Here is a 21,910-nt window from a genome sequence, read left to right as displayed (position 1 = left end):
TGCATGTCACGCTGTGATTGGTCAGTGTTCACATGTAGTCTCGCATGTCAGAACAAGGAGTTAAGGCGTCATGATCACCAAATCTGACATCATGACCACTGAGAAAGACGTGAATGACCAGAGACCAGCGCACGCACACACACGTCATTACACAAATACATAAACATTACCGTGTGCAAACACGTCAGAACACACACACGCCTGGAGACGAGCAGGCGGGTTTCATTATACACGTGTGTGCAAGTGTACATGTGTACAAACAAGCACACGTAACTACGTCTTTACACGCGACACACAGAAGCATGTGTGCTCCACCTTTAGACACACACACACACACACCAGTTCAGGTGCAGCAGCAGGTGGACTCAAGACAAAAGAGTTTATAATTACTGCCATTCAGCTGCACGTGTACGTGTGTGTGTGTGTGTGTGTGTGTGTGTGTGTGTGTGTGTGTGTGTGTGTCGAGTTCATGACCTCGGATGAGCTCCACATGTCAAAACGAGTGTGTGTCTGGGAACGTGAGAGACTCTGAGCTCATCGCGTCTCGTCATGCTGTTCAAGTTTAAACTTCCAGATCTGAAACCAGCTGATTATTTCAACATCAGCATGACACACACACACACACACACACACACACACACACACACACACACACACACACACACACACACACACACACACACACACACACACACACACACACACACACACAGATTTTTATTGTTCAGATGAATGTCTTCTTCTGCTCTGACACTCAACGCTGCTTCCTCAAGCTTAAAATCCCTTCACTGAAACTAAACCCAACAGCAGAAATGCAGCACAGAAATACATCCAACATATAGTCCAAAACAAACAGACCAAAAACACACAACTTAGCAAATTGTGAACAAAACAAAAGCAGAAGTTTTGTATCTGTTGCTTTGGTTTGAACTAGCTGCTGTGAAGATTTCCGCCAAGTTCGTGTCACAGATGATAAGCAGGGCAGAGACTCAGCGCTGCTACGTTTAAAACTTAGTTTCCTGCCCTTTACATGACTCTTCAGCTCAAACGGCCACCGATTACTTAATAAGAGCCTTTAAATAAATAAATAAATACATGAATAACATTTACATGAACAAAAACGGGGACAGCCTGAAGCAGAGCGGCATTTAAACGTCCTCAGGATCTGATTAAAATATGTGGGGAGCTATTTATATCAGAGCCTACATACACCTGGGTTAGAGACACAGGTAACGTGTGCTCTGGTTCAACATGAGCCCGTTATGATCACCAGGAAGGAACAAGTCAGCCATGTTTGTTTATCACAGAAGACAAGTTCAGCGTCGACCTTGGAAATATCAGCTGGATAAAATAATCTTTACTAAGAAGGCGGGAAACAAACGGCAGTCTGGGAGCTGCAGATTAAAACTAGGACGGGCTGGGAGCTCCAGATTAAAACTAGGACGGGCTGGGAGCTCCAGAGGAAAGCTAGTAAGGGGACCTTGAGTCGAGATTCTTTTGTCAGATCATAGAGGTTGTTTCCTTCAGAGGACTTCCTGGGAACTACGCTTCGTCATTTTGCCGAGTTAGATGAGAAGGCTGATACCACTTTAATGTCAATTAAATATGAACGTGTACCTTTTGACAGAGACGGGTTAGCCGTTTCCATTCTTTATGCTAAGCTAAGCTAACTGGCTCCTGGCTCACCTTATTTAAAACGGACATGAGAGGTGCGTCTGTGTTCTCGTCTAACTCACGGCAAGAACGCACATGTCCCAAAATGTCAAATCATTCCTCTACAAATGTATCGTAACAAAAACTATTCAAGCAAAAGTAGTGAAGAATATCAAACATCCTCTTGTTTTAGCCTCTGAAATGTGAAGACGTGCTGCTTTTCTCCGTCATATATTACTGCAAACTGAATAACTTTGGTGTTGCAGATGAATTGACGACGAATAATCAGTTGCAGCCCTGCATGGCAGCACATTAACAATCGATACCGGATAATGTCAGGAGGACCTCGCTGCTTCCTGTCTTCAGCAGTTAGACACATTTATTTCTCTCGAGTAGGACACTTCAGAAAGTCTGTCGCGGAGCCTTAAAGCGCAGAAACACTCGTCACGGCCGACACTTCAGCAAACAATTTCCTGCTGACAAATCTCGCAGACAACTAAGCAACATTAGCATTCATTTGGAGTCGTGTTTGTTCAGGAACATAATAAAATATTCACTGTGGTTTGGAAAATATCAGACTCTTTAGCTGCTAAATGTTCCACGTTCTTCACCAGCAGGTACAGACAGTAAATGTGCCGCTGAACCAAAACATTACAGTCGTTTGATTCATTGTTAATATTAAAATCACTAGAATCACAGATGACATCTTGGCCTCATATCAATATATTCACACACCTTCCAGCTCCACATCCAGATTTATGGGAATCAGTTTTTTACTGCAGCTCCAGTTTGTGATTCAGACAAAGTATATTTTCACACATAAATCTTGCCTGGAGTCGCTTTTAAAGTTACATTTAAATTCCAGTCGTGACGCCTACACTGCAGCGCACTGTGGACCGGCGCACGAGGGACCGGTGATACATCATCGCCCAACGCAAAACACACAACTACAGCAGGAGGCGGGGTTTGTGCTCCCAGATATGAATCAGTCGGCGGCGAGACGGAGGAGGCGCAGACGGCCGCCGGGGAAAGTTTCTGGGAGGACAGAAAGAAAGAAGAAGAAGAAGAAGAGCTTTTCTTCTCTCAGAGACGCCTGCAGACTCACAGACGGCCATAAATCTCCTCACAGACCTCTCACACACACACACACACACACACACACACACACACACACACACACACACACACACACACACACACACACACACACACACACACACACACACACACACACACACACACACACACACACACACACACAGTGGGAATAAGGCTATTCCCACTGCACATACACAGATAACAAAACTTCCACACACACAAAAACACACAGTATAACACACCTTTTACTCTCTCACACCCTCACACACACACACACACACACACACACACACACACACACAGGAATAGTTGAACACTTTGGGGAAATCTTTGAGGCGATCGATATCACTCTCATGTCTGAGCGATAAATATGAAGCTGGAGCCGGCAGCCAGTTAGCTTAGCTTAGCTTAGCTTAGGAAACGGCTAGCCTGGCTGTGTGCAAGGGTAACAAATACGCCTACCAGCGCCTCCAAAGCTCACTAATAAATCAGGCATGTTTAAGCCGCACAAATACAATAACTCCTGGAGTCTCCAATGGTTGCCTAGCAACCTCACCGTGACAACAAGACTAGTCCAGCACGAAAACCCCTGGAAAATCACGTTTTAGAGATATAACGTGTTAATAGACCTTTATCACGGCAGGAAAAACACAAACTAGTTTTGTTGACGATGGTTCAGTTCCATCAAGAGTCCCAGTAACACCAGGACGCTGAAACCAGCTCACATAAATGGAACGCAGCAGTTTTTAAATCACACCTGCTATGACGTGTCAAAGAGGTCTGTAAGTGAGCGTTACAGGTGCTGCTCGGAGGCAGCTTTTGTTACCTTTGGACAGAGCCAGGCTGTTTCCAGTCTTTATGCTAAGCTAAGCTAACAGTCTCCTGGCTCCGGCTTCATATTTAACGTACAGACATGAGAATAATTTGAGCAGCGTGTGACAGTGATGTAACCCCTATTTATACACACAGACATACAATCAAACAGCACGCCAGAAATATCCTAAACAGAGCGTCCATCCACAAACACAGAATCACAAAACACACAGAATACAACAGAAGTATTCCCCGATCCTCATCCTCCCATCTTCACACACACACACACACACAGTGACTAAACTAATCCCCTAACCACACTGTCACACACACACACACACACACACACATTCACTCTCGCATTACTCAGCGTCTGCTGCAGTCTGACAGCTCTGTGACTCTGCAGCTCCGTCGCTGAAACATCATCATTGAAGCAGACGGTCGGTCGCCGCGGTAACCAGCTGCTCGCCCACCTATCTGAGCTCTGGCTCTCCGCCCATCAGCCTGCCAACCCGTCGGCTGAGCAGTTTTTTGGTTGTTTTTTTTGTCTCTTTCTGCACGTTGTTGACTGTTGTCAGCGTGAGGTCCGGGGGACACCCGCGAGGCCCCTCAGGGTCCCTCACAGGGGCCCCAGAAGAACGAGTAACAAGTCCATTTACAGCCCGACAGACTGACAGACAGGGCCAATGTTATCAGCTGACACCGACTTATTACAGATACAGAAACAAAAGTCAGTGTCGTCTTTCTGTCCAGCTGCTAAAATACAAATGACAGACGCTCTGAAGTGATAAAAACCCACTGCCACCTCCTCTACATGGTTTTCCGATCATATCTTACAGTAGATGATGTGTAAACATAATATTCTCCTAAATGCTTGACAGTAAGTACGGTGCTCTTTTTACTGTCATCGTCCATCAACAGCGTAATACAGCACATTAACTGACATTTCTATTTCTTGACCACCATTAATACGGAAAGCATAATAACCCATTTCATCACAATGTGCTATTTTCTAGGCTGCTATGAATGTACATAAATGCAGGTGATCACATTCAGATATAGTATGTAACTGACTAGCAGCAATGTGTTTTAGTAGATGTATATTTGACCTTCAGTTTTCCTAATTGAGGTTTTGAACCCTGTGATGAAATCCTGAGATCAACGAGCATCGTTCACCTGCTCAAATAAACAGACCAACACCACAGAATATAAATAAAACTGGGGAAAGCTGAAAGCAGCAGTTGAGTGGTTTGACTTTAACACCAAACTTCAGCTAATAAAACGGATGTTTAACACAGAAACACTGAATATTCCATCCGAAGCAGTGAACAGAAAAGGCCGCTGCGGTGATTTTAAAAAGGCGCATTCACGAGAGGAGTTCTTTGGATTAGAAAATAAAAGATTCAAAAGGTAAATCTGCTCTGAAAATGCTGAAAAGGCTTTAATTACTCGGCTGCTGTGTCAAACGAGGTTAAAAACACCAACGTGTTGCAACACAGCTGCTTTCAGAAGAGAACATTTGCACGCAATACAGAATAAGTGAAGATTAAAAAAAAATATAAATGCACATGAATTAGGCTGAAAAGGTGCTTATTATGAACAACATGTTAGGGCTGTTTTTTTTTTTTAAATCCTCTGAAGGAATGAATGTTGACTTAAAAAGGGATGTTTTTATTAGATTTACCTCTGTGTGCTTAATAAAAGTGTCTGTAAACAAAGACTGTACATTACGGGTGTATGAATGATGATCCTGAACCTCAACAACTCAAAAACTTCAGTCTTATGAGAACAGAATGACAAGATTTCCTGACAGAATGCCACCAAAGATTAAATCAACAACACGGTCGACTAACATGAAGGTCTCACTCCTTGAAACACAAGTTACATGATGAAAGAGTCAAACTCGTGTCCCTGAGCAGAGGATCGAGCTGCAGAGGCTCATGCAGAAGGTAATGCAGGTACGTGGCGCCCTCTGCTGGTCACTCACCTCTCGACAGCGTCTGAGCTCTGGACTCCCTCCCAACACCTGCCAGGTGTCCGTCTCCAAAAGAGTGGTGGAGGGCTCCACCTGAAGACAAAGACCGGACAGACTCACATCAGCAGGGGAACTACTGAAACAGTACTTTTTCTTTCTCTATCAATCAGAGTAACTTTACTTTTACTGACTGGAACATTAAAACGAGTCAAAACAGAAAAACATCTGCAGATTCCTCTCAGTCGAGCCATTTCTTTTTGTTCTTTAATATAAAAATAGTTTACCGTTTCATCTTTTTCTCCCTAATGGGCCTTTAAAACTGCCCCCACCACATAGATATTACAACAGTCATGAGGAGTAAATATCTAATAAACCGCCTGCTATCATTTCATCATACATTCATTTGTTTTCTAGTCATTCAGCACAAACTCTGTATTGAAAATGTTTATTGAATCTTCTATGTTTTTGCAGCCTGTACAGTTTATTGATCAATGATATAATGAACTAAAGCTAATAAAATAACCAGCAACTACATTATTTTGATAATTATTCTTTGTTTTATGTCATTTTTCAAGCAAAACTTCCAAACAAGTTACGTTTCCAAGTTATTAAATCTGTCATGTTGTCGTTTTTCCTTAATTACAATATTGTGAACTGAATATTTTTTGGGTTCTGGACTGTTAAAACAAGCATTTTGAAGATGATGTCACCTTGGGCTCTGGGAAAGCATTTTTCACTATTTTCTGATGTTTTACAAACCAAACGATTAATCTGGAAAATAATCTGCAGATTAATTAACCAACAATGAAGATGTTTAACAGCAGATGATCTGAACATGAAGTTAGAGCTGGGCAATAAACTCGTGTTTCCAGCAGTGGGAAAGAAATGTAAATAAATCTTACTATTACAACATAAATAGAGCTGCAACCAGCGATCGTTTTCACTGTCGATTCATCTTTTAATCTCTAAAACGTCTGGAAACTTTTAAAAATGTCCATCCATGTCTTGCTTTGTCTGACCAACAGTCCAAAACCCATTTTAACCAGAATGTACCAAACATATTATCTCTTAACTAAACAAAATCGTCCCTACAAAAGACTAATAATTCCTTAACAGGTGGATTATGAGTGGTGTAATCTGACAGCGCTCCCTAGAGGACAGTCAGAGGAACTACAACATGAGTCTTCTGCAGACTCAGCAGGAGTGAGAAGTCCTGCAGGCTGAAGGTCAAAATTGATAAACGTGACACACTGATAATCAGCTAACTTTGGGAAAAACAACAACACTACGAAACGAAAACAAACAACAGACACTGTATAAAATAACAACAACCCAGACAGGAAGTTATTCATCATTTACAGTCATGTGCTGAGATTTTATGCTGCTTAAATCAAACTATCAGAATGATTAAAAGGATCCCGGCAGAGGGACGTCTGCGTTCAAAAACACCGACCAAAACTACCGATTTCTCAGTTCAAGATCCACTCGCGAGCTTGTTCCAAAGCTTTCAACCCTATGACATGGCCTTCATCGGCGAATGGGGACTCAGAGAAACCCCATCATGAATACACTCTGTGCACCAAAGAAAACTGTGTGACGCAGTTGAAAGCTCAACAACACACTAGTAAGTGGAACTTGAGTTGAGATTGTTTCGTCAAACTGCTGATGAAACGACAGTTTTGTGACTTTAGGGGCCTTGTCTTCTTTTAAACTCATGTTTCTTCTTTATTGTCAGACATTTGTTTAAGCACACGTCGCTTTACACCAAACGACCACAAAAAAAGTCACATTTTCTGATGAGGGCGTAATATAATAAAACAATATAGAAATACAATCGGAACAGCAGTGACTTGAAGAAGAAGAAAGTCACCAGATGAGTCTTAAAAATAAACACCAAAAGGACTAATTCCAGTTAAATCTGCCTTTAAACGATCAATCAATAAAAAGCTCTCACTGGCAGCTTACAGTTCCAGTTGACAGTGTTTAAATTTCTCTCGTCTGTTCTTAAACTTGGTCCCTGCAGGCCACCGTAGACTCTCTCTGAATCAGAAGTTCATCAAATCACATCAAGTTGTGATCCGTTACCAAGACGGCTCCTCGTCGTATCAGATAAGAGAACAAAAGAGCAGAAGTCGCTCACGGAAGTTGTTTTTATTATGTTTTGTGTATCTTTTCACCAGTGGTGGAAAAAGTATTCAGATACTTTACCGATAGTACTAATACCACACTGTGAAAATACTGCACTACTTTATATACTGGCGGGCAGTTTGATCTCCAGCGCTGCATCATATTCTATAAGATCGTCGTGTGTTTTCAGCTTTGTGACGATGCATTTTCCAGCCGATCCAAGGAGGGTTTAAATAGTTCATTTATCTGAACGAGGAGGAGGATGTTCTCAACACATGAAGGAACTCTTCATCCTTCATCACCAACATCTGGAGATACATGGTTGTCACTGAACAGGAAGGGGATGAAGAACTGTAGCTAAATCAGTCAAAAGTAGTTCAGTAAAAAGTACAAGATTTGCCTCTGAGATGTAGTATAAAGTTGCATGAAATGTAAACACTATTAGTACTTAAGCAGAGTACTTGAGTAAATGTACTTTGTTACATTTCTCCACTGGAACCAAAAGCAGTAAAATCAGCAGTTTTATTTCACAGGTGAATCGTTTCCTCGCTCTCACCTCCTGCAGAGACAAACTGTCCGACGGCCAGCGAGCCGCCGCCGCCCGACTCCACGAACTCCACCTCGGACACGATGATGTTGTCCTCCAGCACGGAGCCGCAGCCCATGCAGACGGCGTCGCCGCGCGCCTGGTCCACATCGACGTCCGAGCTGCCGCAGTTCTTACACACCTTGGAGCTCATGGTGTCGTCCGGCAAGCCTCAAAGCCTGATGGGAAAAGAGAGGCGAGGTTAAGACGTTAAGCTGCTGGCCAACATGAAGGTAGGAGTTAGACACCATGCAGAGGGGAGCATCAACAGTAGAAGTTAATGGTTATAAATATCCAATCTGTCACCGTGAGGAGAAAAACTGGTTTTGAGGACACACCTCTGCTGCAGTTTTGGGATGATATTCATAACTACAGAGATTACAATTAATACATGTGCCAATAATGACCCACACATGCATACATTCATTTAACTAATTAAGTGCAACGAGCGTGTAAAATAAAGTTTCAATAAATTACTCAAGTAAACAGTTGAAATACTCCAGTGTTTCTATTTTATGCCACTTTATACTTTTACTACACTACTTCAGTTACTTTACATATTGAGATTTTTGTACACAAAACATATGAATAGTTCATAAAATAAGATGTTGTGTTATTAATTCAACGACAAGTACAGCTGAAACAATTAGTTGATAATCAATTAGTGGACTGACAAAATTAATTGGCAACTATTTTGATGGTTGAAGTCATTTTTCATGTATGTTTTCATGCTTGTATTGTTAATGAAGTTGAGGTTGAGACTGTTGGTTGGACAACACAAGCCTTGTGAAGGTGTCGCTTTGGGCTCTGGGTCACTGTGACGACATTTATCACCATTTACAAACCAAACAATCAATCAATCGATCAAAATAATCAATGAAAATAATCATTAGTTGCAGTTTGACACAAAATAGAGTAATAATAATCTAATGATGTAATATATAATAGTATAACAGTCACATGGGGACATTTTACTGCATTGTGTACTTTTTCTTGTACATTTTCCAGATTATACTCACATACTTTTACTAAAGTAACATTTTCAATACAGGCTTTGTCCTTGTCATGGAATACTTTTTCCAGTGTGGTATTAGTACTTTTACTTAAGTAAAGTATCCGAGTACCCCCGGCCCCCCCCGGTCCTCCAGCAGTGATTGTGCAGGACTTCACCGGCTGCTCTGCTCCCATTAGCCGGCTAGCTACGTGGCACCGCTCGACACCGGGCGGCTAGCTCAGCGCTTTCTCATCTGCTAGCCAAGCGGCGACTGTTTCGCGGGCTAAAACCGCCAAATCACAGCCACGAGCTGTGTCCCTTCTGTTTCCTCCTTCATGTTTAATTCATATTGTTTTCTTTCTTTTCTTTCTTTTCTTTCTTTTGGCGTTAGTCGCGCAGCAGCAGTCTCTCACATGGAGCCGTTGACAGCGCAGGGCTGAAAGCTAACGGAGCGCCGCTAGCCGGTAAAACCGACCTCAACGACAGACCGCCAACAGACACCGCCACGACGTCATGAGCGCGTTACAAAGGAAACCGCCTCACGGGCAGTTAAACGCATCATGAGCGTGAGGTGTCGGTGTCGGTGTACATACCTTCAGCCCGGTACCGTCAGTCAAGTAGCCGCCTGCAGCCACGCCGGGACGCGTGTCAGCCTCCTCACCGCAGCGTGCACCGCAACAACTCCGCGTTTTAAAGTCTTCCTCATTGACTGCGAGGCTTATCGTGTTGAGACTGTGGTCTGCGGGGGCAAACGGCGACGTGACAGCCCGCACAGGTCTGATAACGGACGCGAAATCGCTGCAATCCTCAACACAACACACCCAACATGTGCGTTTGATGCTGGGGAGCCACGGGCGAGACCAACTCGGAGCGGAGGGGTGGCGCGCTGTCAACAGGTTGTTTAATTTAAATCATGATAATAAAAATGCGTCGAGAGGTAGAATTATGTTGTATGTTGTCTGTCGGGTGTTGGAACAATGTACAACAATCTCTGCATGAATGATTTTAGCATGTTAAGAGTTGAGAGCGGGAACAGAATCCCCTCCGTAAGTAACGGCACTTGTTAAGTCGCTGCTTTTAAATGGACAGAAGGGAACAGAATGAAATACAATCAAGTAAAAGGAAGTAAGTACAATTTTGAGGTATTTGTACTTGAGAATTTCCATTTTCCTCTGCTCCACTACATTTTGGAGGCAAATATTGCACTTATTACTCCATTACATTTATTTGACTTTGCAGATTAAGATTATTAATACAAAATACAAATCAACTAATACATTCTGATATATTGTTAAAATTACTCCTCAGTCTATAAAGCAGCTGAAATTAGCTCCAGTGATGAACACGTTAATGTGTCACAATCCAATTATATGATATATTATTCTGAGATGGGTCATTCTGCATAATGAGTACTAATGACTACTCAAGTAAAATTTCAACAAAAAAACAAGAATGCACAGTAGTACAGTAGTAGTATTAGTAGTACACATTAGTTCTGTGGGTTTAGCCAAGTATTACTAAATATTTTCATATCAACTTGAATCAACGATTACCCTTTCCAGGAATAAACACTCTCACTTAATTTTAAAGACAAGGAGGGCTGTATATATTTGTATACATACACTGTAAAACTCCCAGTAAATTAATATTTGACTGTATGAACCTTCACACAGAAAACACCGTAAAACAGATTTTATTAAAACACACTGGCTTTAAAGAACAAGTTATAAAAGCGTATAAAGATCAATCTGAGAGGCCAAATTAAGGATCTGAGCTGAGGAATGACTTTCCTCATTCAGGCACATTTCACATTGGCACAGACACAAAGCATTAAACCACCTTCAAAGAGAAAACACAATATAATAATTCATAAAGTGAGTATACAGACAGAAAAAAACTGCATTTTTCCAGTATGGTATCATACATTATATTTTACCCACGCTGTTATATTCACCTATACTTAAAGGTATAATACTGCATATAATCTGCATTAAAATGTCTATAAACGACTACACCTATGCTATATATTTTGTTGCGTTGTGTACACACATTATCCCAAATGTTTCCAACAATGTTCAAACCCATAGAAATACGTCGTGTTATTCAAGGTAACGGTGCATTTAATTTGGTCGTCATATCCCCTTTACCCTACAGGAAACACCAGATGACACGAGTAACAGTAATACAGCATTTCTTCTGCCGAGAGAGAAACGGGATCAGGATGAGTTGAAGCAGCAGGAGGAAGTAAACGTCTTCGGCCTCTTGTCGCTTTTCCTGATAGAAACACGGGACTTCATTTAATATACATATGCAGTCAATAATAAGATTTAAGCTGGGCAATGTGGGTAAAAATGTCTATTATGGCATGTTGAATTTTATATCAAAATAATAAATACTGTGAATTTGTCCAGTTTTTTTTTGGAAACCCTACAACGAGTCCCTTATAACAACTACAAATTTATTTTTCAAAATGTAAAATATGATGCGTCTCATTGTCACAGTTCTTACTAAACCCCACGAGGCCCTGCTTCTGGAGTTCATGCATCATGAACTGATGCAGTTAATTAAGTCGTTCATCACCAAAACAAAACTGAATTCTACCGGATTCTTGTAAATACAAGAATTGTGTTTCTTTCTGATTAATGACATTGCTTGTAAATCGTCCACATTTCCAACAGTAATCTAGTATCACCAGCAAGAAGAAGGATATTTCCACATAATACCCCCCCCCCCACTACCACCACCACCACCACTGTTACCAAATCATTAATAAGAACAGCCAATAGAGTCTGAGATAAAACATCGTCCTGGTTGACCTCTGACCTCTACACTATACAAAGCTTTATATAAAGATTTAACAGGCTGATCAACACCTGTTTGATGAAATATGTTGTCAAACACTTTCTGAAAACCAATAAAACCACCAGGGTGAGAAATTAGATTATTATTTAGGAATAAGAGGTTTGACTCACAGATAGTCTGAAGACTTTCCTTCACGTGTTTCGACTTTCTTCTGAAACTTCTGCAGAGAAAGTCTCTGACACGATGTGGCAGCCTGCAGAGTAATAATCCTTGTTATGATGGTTACGGCGTGTGGAATAAAGCTACATAGGTTGTGCATGTAATGTGTGACGGTACAAAATGTTCATTAATGAGGCAACAAGTTAATGTCAGTAAACACTTACTTCTTTTTAGTAGATGGGTGGCTTTTTTTAACGTTTTCAATGAGATCTTTTGAACGCTGACTTTCCAGAGGGACTCTGGAAGAAAGATAATCACACACACACACACACACACACACACACAATCCTTCATCATTGTAGTCTTCTCATTTTTGTTTACAATTTGTATATTATTCATTTTTTAAGATCGTGTTATTCATCCATGTTTTCCTCTAAAGCCTGTTGTAACATCATTTTTGCAAAGTGCTATATGAATAAAAGTTCTGATCATTATCAGACTGATCGGAAGATTGTTTATGAATCTATAACACAGAAGGATCGACCCTTGAGGAGCACGCTCAGAAATAAAAGACGCTGTTTCTCCCTCACTGTCGGCACATCCACACGACCACAAGGGGCTTGTTTTAGACTCTGAACTGTGAATCATGCAAAGCTGCTCCGGTGGAGTCCCAGACTAAAAACATAGAGCTGGAATGAGCATAATATGGGACCTTTAATGTTAATAAAACTTACCTGGGAGAGCAGCTTTCTTTGAAATCAATGACGGCGTCTTTTGACTTATCACTCCTGTTGGACAGCCTGGGTCCACGGAAGTCTTCACTTCCCCTGGGGTGTCCAGTAGACAAGAGAGAGACATCCGGCATAGGAATATAATATATATATATATATATATATATATATATATATATATATATATATATTTGTATATTATTCATTTTTTTAAGCTCGTGTTATTCATCCATGTTTTCCTATAAAGCCTGTTGTAACATCATTTTTGCAAAGTGCTATATGAATAAAAGTTCTGATCGGAAGATTGTTTATGAATCTATAACACAGAAGGATCGACCCTTGAGGAGCACGCTCAGAAATACAATGATGCTGTTTCCACACGACCACAAGCGGCTTGTTTTAGTCTCACCTCTGTGCAGCAGTGTTAGTGTTCTCCACTAACACTGTGAGTGAATGACCCTCCTCTCCCAACTAATGACTGACCTGGGAGAGCAGCTTTCTTTGAAATTAATGACTGCGTCTCTTGACTTATCACTCCTGTTGGACAGCCAGCGTGTCCAGAAGTCTTCACTTCTCCTAGGGTGTCCAGTAGACAAGAGAGAGACACTGTTAGACATCCGGCCAACAAGAAGGCATCAGAAATGTTCAATAACAGTTGACACACACACAGTTTGACTACAGATGGCGGAGTGCTGACTCAGGAGTGAACAGGAGAGCTCTCATCAGTCAGAGATCCTCATCTCACCTCGGAGCTTCAGTCTGGCTGCCATGTTGGCCACGCAGAGGGGTCTCAGAAGGATGGACCCCCTCCTCTGTCTCCTCACGTGGACTCATTGCAAGCGTACACCTGCAAGGCAAACAGAAGCCCCATTCAAGAGTCGTGGTGTTAATGAGTCAGCATCTATTAAAATCCTTCTCTTTTTCTTCACGTAGAACTAAAACTGTGCGCCGAGCTGATGAAACTCAACGATCTACTATCTAAACTATCTCCATGCACAGAAACTCAGAGATGCACTTTTAAATGCAAAATGTCTCTCAGGATGGGACTTCAATTAGGGGAGGACCAGAGAGTGCACCGAAAGGTAAGTTGTGCTGTAATAATCGGCCTCACCGTCACTACAGAAATACATCTGTCTGTGGTGAATGTACTCAGGTTTGGGACAGAAAGTGACGTGTAGTATTATTACATACGTTTGACACTATAAGACCTGTAGAGGACATTGTTCAGACACGTACTGAAACATGTCACCAAGAGGCCTTTTTCACAGCAGACGTTTCGGCATGTCATAGCAGCAAAAGCACAGATGTAGCTGATAACATCAAAAATGGCTGCATTCCATTTAGGTGAGTCACTTGCAGGGTTCTGGCGTTGTGCATGCCATCACCTGTTGTTTTTCCTGTTATGACGAGTGAAAGTTTGCAGTACGCTCACAGGGTGCACAACTTCTGAGCACTCTGACTGCATCCCTTTGAGCTGCAGCTCTTCCTGAGATATTTCAGAACAATATAAACACTTTGAATGATAACACATCTCATACTGAGTGACCATCTGAACGTACAGATACATCACGGCTTCATTTATATGGCTTTACTCATAACGCAGTTTTATTCATTTGCTTAGTTCGCTGATCAGTCCAGCATTAAGAGCGCCCTCTGCTGGACCACAAGGCAAACTACTTTAAACTCCTCCAGTGGGAGTGCAGCATGCATTTTCAACACTTTAAAGAGCTTTTCATTCTCTACAGGCGGTTTGCCTTTAAGTACCAATAAGAAGCTGGTGAGCAGCAGGTTCAGGTCTTCAAGTCACACATTTGTACCTAAAACAGTCGAGTCACATCAAGTTTGCAGGTTGCAGATACTCAAATGTCAGTGTTTGCTGCTGTTGCTGCGCATGTGACACAACTTTTTCCACTTTATAGTTTATGTAGAAAATAAGAAATAATAATAATAATAATAATTTTTCTGATTACTCGGAGGATTTGCCCAGTATCGTTAAGTCTGCTCCTCCTCCTTTTCTTGTTCGGTGAAACGACAAAATAATTGTCAATTGCAGCGGATGATAGTGTTGAAGTGTTTATATGTTACATGTTTAAAAAGCATCAGACCTCGGCACATTCCTTGTAATGTATGTTACTTAGCAATTAACAGTTTATGACTCTGATTCTGAAGTTTTTTGGTTTCGGGTTTTCATGTTTTGCTGATTGACGCCTACAAAAAAAACGAACTCTAGAAATGCGTTAATAATAATAATAATAATAATAATAAGAGATGACACGCGGACCCTGGCAGTTTGATGAATGAAAGTATATAAAAGTAGTTACAGTACCTTCAGACGGTGGGAAATACTGCGCCACAGACAAGTGAAACTATTTACCTGCGTCAACCCCACCCTCCAATCTGTGCTCCACCCAGGTAGACAGACAACAACAACAACATGGCGACAATCAATCACTTCCTCCTTTAGTTCAGAGGATAAAACACCATTTACAGACTCCATCAGAGCCATTTTCCTCCAGGGAGTACTTTTACTTTTGACGCTTCAAGTACAATTTCCTGATTACATTCACATCTACTTTACTTGAACGTTACTTAAGAAACATTTTCAAAGCAGGACTTTTCCTTGATATGTAATATTTTAACAGTGCAGTATAACTTATCTGCACTATATATGCTCTTGATTTGTGTAACTCAGACTGCTGAGGCCTCATTTCAACTTCAGATAAACTTTTGAATACATTTTTTCCATTTTGTTCCCCATCACTCACATTGGAAGTACAATAGGAAGAGGCCTGTTAATGCTCAGTATAAACAGGAGCAAGAACAACCTGTCGTGTTAACGTTCATATGGACGTCTGACTTGTGTCAAGCCAGATTTGAAAGACCTATCCTTAACCGTGTCAGCCATCTGTACGTGGATAATCATGTGACTGTGATGTTGTACAAACCAGTGCTAACACGCTACGCAAACAATTTAAAAAGCAATACAATAAGAAGTGTGACTTCACGGGGGATCGCCTTAAATCTCATCTACTCTCCTGAAAACCCAGCCAGCAGCTGACCTGGGGCCTGTCAACTCACCTATAGAGCCATACATGTGACACAGATAAGCAGGATTGCATGGTTTTATTAAGACACTGATTTTAAATGAACACGTCATACAAATGCATAAAGAGGAACAACAATCTCAGGTCAAGGCTCAAGAAGCCTGAAAAGAGCACAAAGTACGTAAGTGAGCAGTGTTAGTATTTTTCTAGTGTGTTAAATTACATCAATCCTTCCCCCCACAGCTGTTCTGAGATCAGCTCAGTTATCATGGGCCCCTAACATCAAGCTGTATTGCACACGAGGAACACCCAAAGCATGACGGCTGCATGCAGATCCGGCTGCAATGCATCTTTTCTGTGAAACACTGATACGGTTGCACCTCCTTGGCCTGATTTGAAGCAAACCCTCATATCCAGCCTATTGGAGGCCATTCTCTTGGCTTCATAACTGGCTGTTGTGAAACGCACACACCGGTGGTACCGATGCCGCTTCTAAAAGGTAACACGTTAGCTGACAGTGCCGCTAAACAAGCTGCTCCGAGCTCATCTCCCAAGTCCTTCCTCCATGTGTTAGTCCAGTTGCACAAAATAACTTCTCAGTCATAGATATGTATTTATATATAGCACCAGCGCTTTACACATTGGCACAACAATAGAGTGCTGCAGGAATGAGTCCTAAAACACGGGAATGAATTAGCATTTTTACACTTCTGGTTCCCTCGTCTCGAAGTCAGTGGGTTTTTGATTGGTTGCTAACGAGTGGCTACATGAGGCTACAGTGGTTGTCAGGGACACGGAAACTCACCTACTCACTAGTCCGCCTTCACAGCCTCGTGTTTATATTCTATATCTACATCTATCTGTATTATCTTTCGAGCTTGAAGCTCAGAGGCGGTGATGTTGAACTCATGTGACCGTGGCGTAGTTTGTTTACATCTATTTTAGTAAAAAGCTTTTAACTTCTGCCGATTGCATTTACGCTTCAAAAGCGTAAGAAAAGTGGTGTTTGTGAAGATCACCTTGCTGAACAAGTATCCACCGAGCTTACTTCCTGCAATAATCCAAAATCCAATGGAAAAATCCCATTGGCTTTTTGTTGAGGGAACCAGGGCGAGTAAAAAAACACCAGTAATAAATAGTAATAAAAAGGCACAATAACAACAATAAATGGAAGAGAAGAAAAAACAAGGCAGAAACTCAAAAATCAATTTCTAAAACGTCATACTTCATTGTCGTCATCATCATCATCATCATCAGAGAGGTCAGTTTTTGGGGTTCAGTGTATTGGTCCAAGGCAATTAGGCAGAGATGGTGATACCATACACCCTCCTGGCGGTGCCGGTGATCGAACCAGCGATCCGGCCTCTTTTACCTCTGGACCGCCGTGATTACGAGTTGTTGAGTTGTTGGTTTTCCTGATAGAAACACAGGACATTATGTAAACAGAACTTTACACAGTCAGATTTAAGATGCAATATGGATAAACATTTCTATCATGGCATATGTAATGTTATATCACTATAATATATATATATATATATATATATATATATATTGCAGTCAGTGTAGAGACAGACAGGACACATTGGGAGACAGACGGCCCCAACAACTCCTGTTAATACATCAATATTTCAGATGACCGATCAGGAATATTATTAGTTGGTATGTCAAGCATCACATGCTTTACACTGACTGTACAAGCAGGGCTGCCTATTTACATTATCGAATTTCCACAATTTTGTTTTGTCCAAAACCCCCAAATATTCAGTTAACTATGAGATAAAACAGAGAAAAGCAGCAAATCCTCAGCCTGGAACTAGAGAGCGGTGGACATGTTTGCTTGAAAAATGACTTCATTATCAAACTAATTGCCAGTTAATTTTCTGCTGTTCGGCTAATAGCTGCAGCTCTACACACAAGCTTTCCATTGAACATGAATCCCACCCAGTATCTGTCAGTGCGTTAGTAAGAGTTTTAAAGATGTTCACAGCTTCACCAATATATTGCAGAAGAGTGTATTTAGGAATAAGAGGTTTGACTCACAGATAGTCTGAAGACTTTCCTTCACATGTTTCGACTTTCTTCTGAAACTTCTGCAGAAAAAGTCTCTGACACGATGTGGCAGCCTGCAGAGTAATAATCCTTGTTATGATGGTTACGGCGTGTGGAATAAAGCTACATAGGTTGTGCATGTAATGTGTGACGGTACAAAATGTTCATTAATGAGGCAACAAGTTAATGTCAGTAAACACTTACTTCTTTTTAGTAGATGGGTGGCTTTTTTTAACGTTTTCAATGAGATCTTTTGAACGCTGACTTTCCAGAGGGACTCTGGAAGAAAGATAATCACACACACACACACACACACACACACAAACCTTCATCATTGTAGTCATCTCATTTTTGTTTACAATTTGTATATTATTAATTTTTTAAGCTTGTGTTATTCATCCATGTTTTCCTCTGAAGCCTGTTGTAACATCATTTTTGCAAAGTGCTATATGAATAAAAGTTCTGATCATTATCAGACTGATCGGAAGATTGTTTATGAATCTATAACACAGACGGATCGACCCTTGAGGAGCACGCTCAGAAATAAAACACTGTCGGCACATCCACAGCAACAACAATCAACATCTGCCGGACTATGCTGAGGATGTTCTATGAGTCTGTGGTGGCCAGTGCTATCCTCTATGCTGTTGCATGCTGGGGCAGCAGGCTGAGGGTGGCGGACTCCAACAGACTCTATAAACTGATCCGCAAGGCCAGTGACGTTGTGGGGGTGGAGCTGGACTCTCTGACGGTGGTGTCAGAGAGGAGGATGCTGTAGTTTCACATCCTCTCCATGACGTACTGGTCGGACACAAGAGCAGCTTCAGTGGGAGACTCATTCCTCCCAAATGCACAACGGAGCGCCACAGGAAATCATTCCTGCCTGCGGCCATTAGACTGTTTAACTGACTGACTGAGACTGGAAACCTGGACCTACTTCACCTGTTCATATACTACCTCACTATTTATTCTTTAAATGTGCCAGTGTAATATATACATATATATATATATATATATATATACACACACACACATTGTTATTGTATATATTTTTTACTTTTATTTTCACTTAAATACTGTAAATGTGTATATTTTTATTTTTTATTTTCTATTTCTTATTTTTATATTTTGTACATACTTTAGCTCTAAATCTATGCTACTTTCTAATCTTGAATGGGAGCACCGGTACTGTACAATTTCCCCCCTGGGGATCAATAAAGTATTTCTGATTCTGATTCTGAGTGAATGACCCTCCTCTCCCTATTAATGACTTACCTGAGAGAGCAGCTTTCTTTGAAATCAATGATGACGTCTCTTGACTTATCACTCCTGTTGGACAGCTTGGGTATACCGGAGTCTTCACTTCCCCTACGGTGTCCAGTAGACGAGAGAGAGACACCGTTAGACATCCGGCCACAGTAACTGTTGGACACACTCAGACTAACAAGTAGGCATCAGAAACGTTCAGTAACAGTTGATTCTCTCCTCTTTTTCCCTCCACTTCTCACTTCAACATGAATATTTATTATTAGATTATTCCAGGATAATGGGAATATAATAATATTTTGATCTCCCAGAAAGGAAGCCGTCTGTACTGGGATGAAGATTAGCTTTTAGTTATATCTCTGTATGATGCATCAGATTTCAAATATTGAAATGTATGTTTATTATACGTGCTCCCTGTCAAATAATAACATAATAATGACTTACTCTATTTCATATAATCCAGGGCTGCCTGTTGACAAGCTGCTGTCAACACTGAATACTGGAGAGTCTGGTCTCTGCAGGTCTGGGCTGTAACACAACACACACACACACACACACACACACACACACACACACACACACACACACAATCCTTCATCATTGTAGTCTTCTCATTTTTGTTTACAATTTGTATATTATTAATTTTTTAAGATCGTGTTATTCATCCATGTTTTCCTCTGAAGCCTGTTGTAACATCATTTTTGCAAAGTGCTATATGAATAAAAGTTCTGATCATGATCAGACTGATCGGAAGATTGTTTATGAATCTATAACACAGAAGGATCGACCCTTGAGGAGCACGCTCAGAAATAAAATGACGCTGTTCGTCCCTCACTGTCGGCACATCCACACGACCACAAGGGGCTTGTTTTAGACATAATATGGGACCTTTAATGTTAATAAAGCTTACCTGGGAGAGCAGCTTTCTTTGAAATCAATGATGGCGTCTTTTGACTTATCACTCCTGTTGGACAGCCTGGGTCCACGGAAGTCTTCACTTCCCCTGGGGTGTCCAGTAGACAAGAGAGAGTTGTTACTGACTTTAGTGTCTGTCAGTGTGGATACAAGTGAAATGAAATTACACGCAGCAATAGCAGCACGCTGGCTAACATAGATGCTAAAATTATAAAGTAACATAATAATGACTTACCTCCTTAAGAGATATACTCTACGGCTGTCTGTTGACAAGCTGCTGTCAACACTGAATACTGGAGAGTCTGGTCTCTGCAGGGCTGGGCTGTAACACAACACACACACACACACACACACAGTTTGACTAAAGATGGCGGAGAGCTGACTCCTGACATCTGACTCAGGAGTGAACAGGAGAGCTCTCATCAGTCAGAGATCCTCATCTCACCTCGGAGCTTCAGTCTGGCTGCCATGTTGGCCAAGCAGAGGGGTCTCAGAAGGATGGACCCCCTCCTCTGTCTCGCCAAGCAGACTCATTGCAAGCGTACACCTGCAAGGCAAACAGAAGCTCCATTCAAGAGTTGACTGAATGTTGGTGCTAATGAGTCGGCGTCTATTAGGTCAGCAAAATCTTCTTCAACCATATTCCTAACTCACTTGTCCCCTGTGAGCCTGTACGTACCCTGAGATCCTCCGTTGGGACCCTCTTCCCACCGCGTCACATAAGGTACTGATTGAATTTTGCAATCAGGGCCCCTCGTTTATGGGCCCTACCTGAGGATCTCAGGGTTAACATGTTCAGTGTCCTCTTCTAAATCTCGCCTCAAACCCTGTTTTCATGTAAAAGCCTTCATGTAGTGACCATGCTATGTATTTTATCTCAGCTGGCTTAAATCCAGCTCCTGAGACACAGGAGCCTGATCCTGATCTAAGATCTTAAATGTCTTTTCTCCCCTCTCACTACACCTTTGTTGTCTGAGCTGAGAGTCAAAACCAGGTCTACATATAAACTTCAGTTTCTCGTTGATTTGTCACAACGCAGAGGGACGTTGGACTTTCATATGTGGTTAGTTTAATGACCGTCGCCATCTTGGAATTTTGGAGCCAGCAGTGACCAGGGAGACCCTGACAGCCTGACAGCGCCGGGCTCCTGGCTAATCCGTGCCAAGTCGATGCTAACAAAGTTAGCTTACAAGGAAAGCAAAAAACAGAGAGGGAAGTCAAGCCGACACACACCGTCAACTGATGTCTTTGTTACTGTGGATATATAATAACCACATTACTGCTGTAATATCAAATAATTATTATTTTTTTTTGTATATGGCTCAAATCCTTTTAGGTGTCAGGCATCGTATTCATTCAGAGCAAATATGTATTTCTATTTTTTTTTTTGCAGAAACAAGGCGACTTTTCTCGCGGTAACCGGAGTTAAAAGCGTGTCTTACCCAAATAAGTTGATGGGGTGAAGAAGTCAAACGTCAAAGAAACGGGACAAGATGGACGCACTAACCGATAACCTACAGATGGAATCGATGTATAGTTAAATTCGCGGTCATTCTAAACTTCAGACAGCAGAAGAAAAACAAACTGTACGCCCGAAAGGTGAGTTTCACACCTCACAGTCGGTCCCGCCGAGGAAAGTCGGTCCTGCTCCTCCACCGGCGGCGAGAGATAGAACCGTTCTGAGCATGCGCACTG

At 41.6% G+C, this 21,910-nt stretch overlaps 2 protein-coding genes and 1 long non-coding RNA gene across 4 annotated transcripts in view; all 3 read right to left on the bottom strand.

Annotated features, from left to right (window-relative positions):
• The window catches only part of LOC139297655 (transcription factor IIIB 90 kDa subunit-like), an 89,381-nt gene extending 80,975 nt beyond the window's left edge, over nucleotides 1-8,406 (bottom strand). The window contains exons 1-2 of the mRNA XM_070920417.1: nucleotides 8,223-8,406; nucleotides 5,552-5,632 (exon numbers count right to left, since the gene is read on the bottom strand). Coding sequence (XP_070776518.1) covers nucleotides 5,552-5,632; nucleotides 8,223-8,406 — 265 coding nt within the window. The remainder of the gene's footprint in view (nucleotides 1-5,551; nucleotides 5,633-8,222) is intronic.
• Nucleotides 8,407-10,923: 2,517 nt separating this feature from the next.
• On the bottom strand, nucleotides 10,924-15,331 carry LOC139297605 (uncharacterized). 2 transcript variants are annotated; one of them, XR_011598484.1, is made up of 7 exons: nucleotides 15,265-15,331; nucleotides 13,684-13,785; nucleotides 13,422-13,514; nucleotides 12,942-13,034; nucleotides 12,432-12,506; nucleotides 12,219-12,301; nucleotides 10,924-11,520 (listed from the first exon to the last, which is right to left on the bottom strand). It is a non-coding gene; the product is annotated as an uncharacterized lncRNA (long non-coding RNA). The 2 variants fall into 2 exon arrangements; XR_011598485.1 differs by lacking the exon at nucleotides 13,422-13,514.
• Nucleotides 15,332-16,046: 715 nt separating this feature from the next.
• On the bottom strand, nucleotides 16,047-21,851 carry LOC139297609 (uncharacterized). The gene is made up of 9 exons (XM_070920357.1): nucleotides 21,828-21,851; nucleotides 20,661-20,762; nucleotides 20,451-20,537; nucleotides 20,211-20,303; nucleotides 19,745-19,828; nucleotides 19,310-19,402; nucleotides 18,239-18,313; nucleotides 18,026-18,108; nucleotides 16,047-17,397 (listed from the first exon to the last, which is right to left on the bottom strand). Coding segments are annotated over exons 2-9 (606 nt in total). The 5' UTR covers nucleotides 20,750-20,762; nucleotides 21,828-21,851; the 3' UTR covers nucleotides 16,047-17,395.
• Nucleotides 21,852-21,910: the final 59 nt, after the last annotated feature.

The sequence above is a fragment of the Enoplosus armatus genome, chromosome 15 (genome assembly GCF_043641665.1).
Source record: "Enoplosus armatus isolate fEnoArm2 chromosome 15, fEnoArm2.hap1, whole genome shotgun sequence".
NCBI classification, from domain to species: domain Eukaryota; kingdom Metazoa; phylum Chordata; class Actinopteri; order Centrarchiformes; family Enoplosidae; genus Enoplosus; species Enoplosus armatus.
Note: the sequence above shows the minus strand (reverse complement) of the source record. Positions and strands in the feature narration are given on the sequence as shown.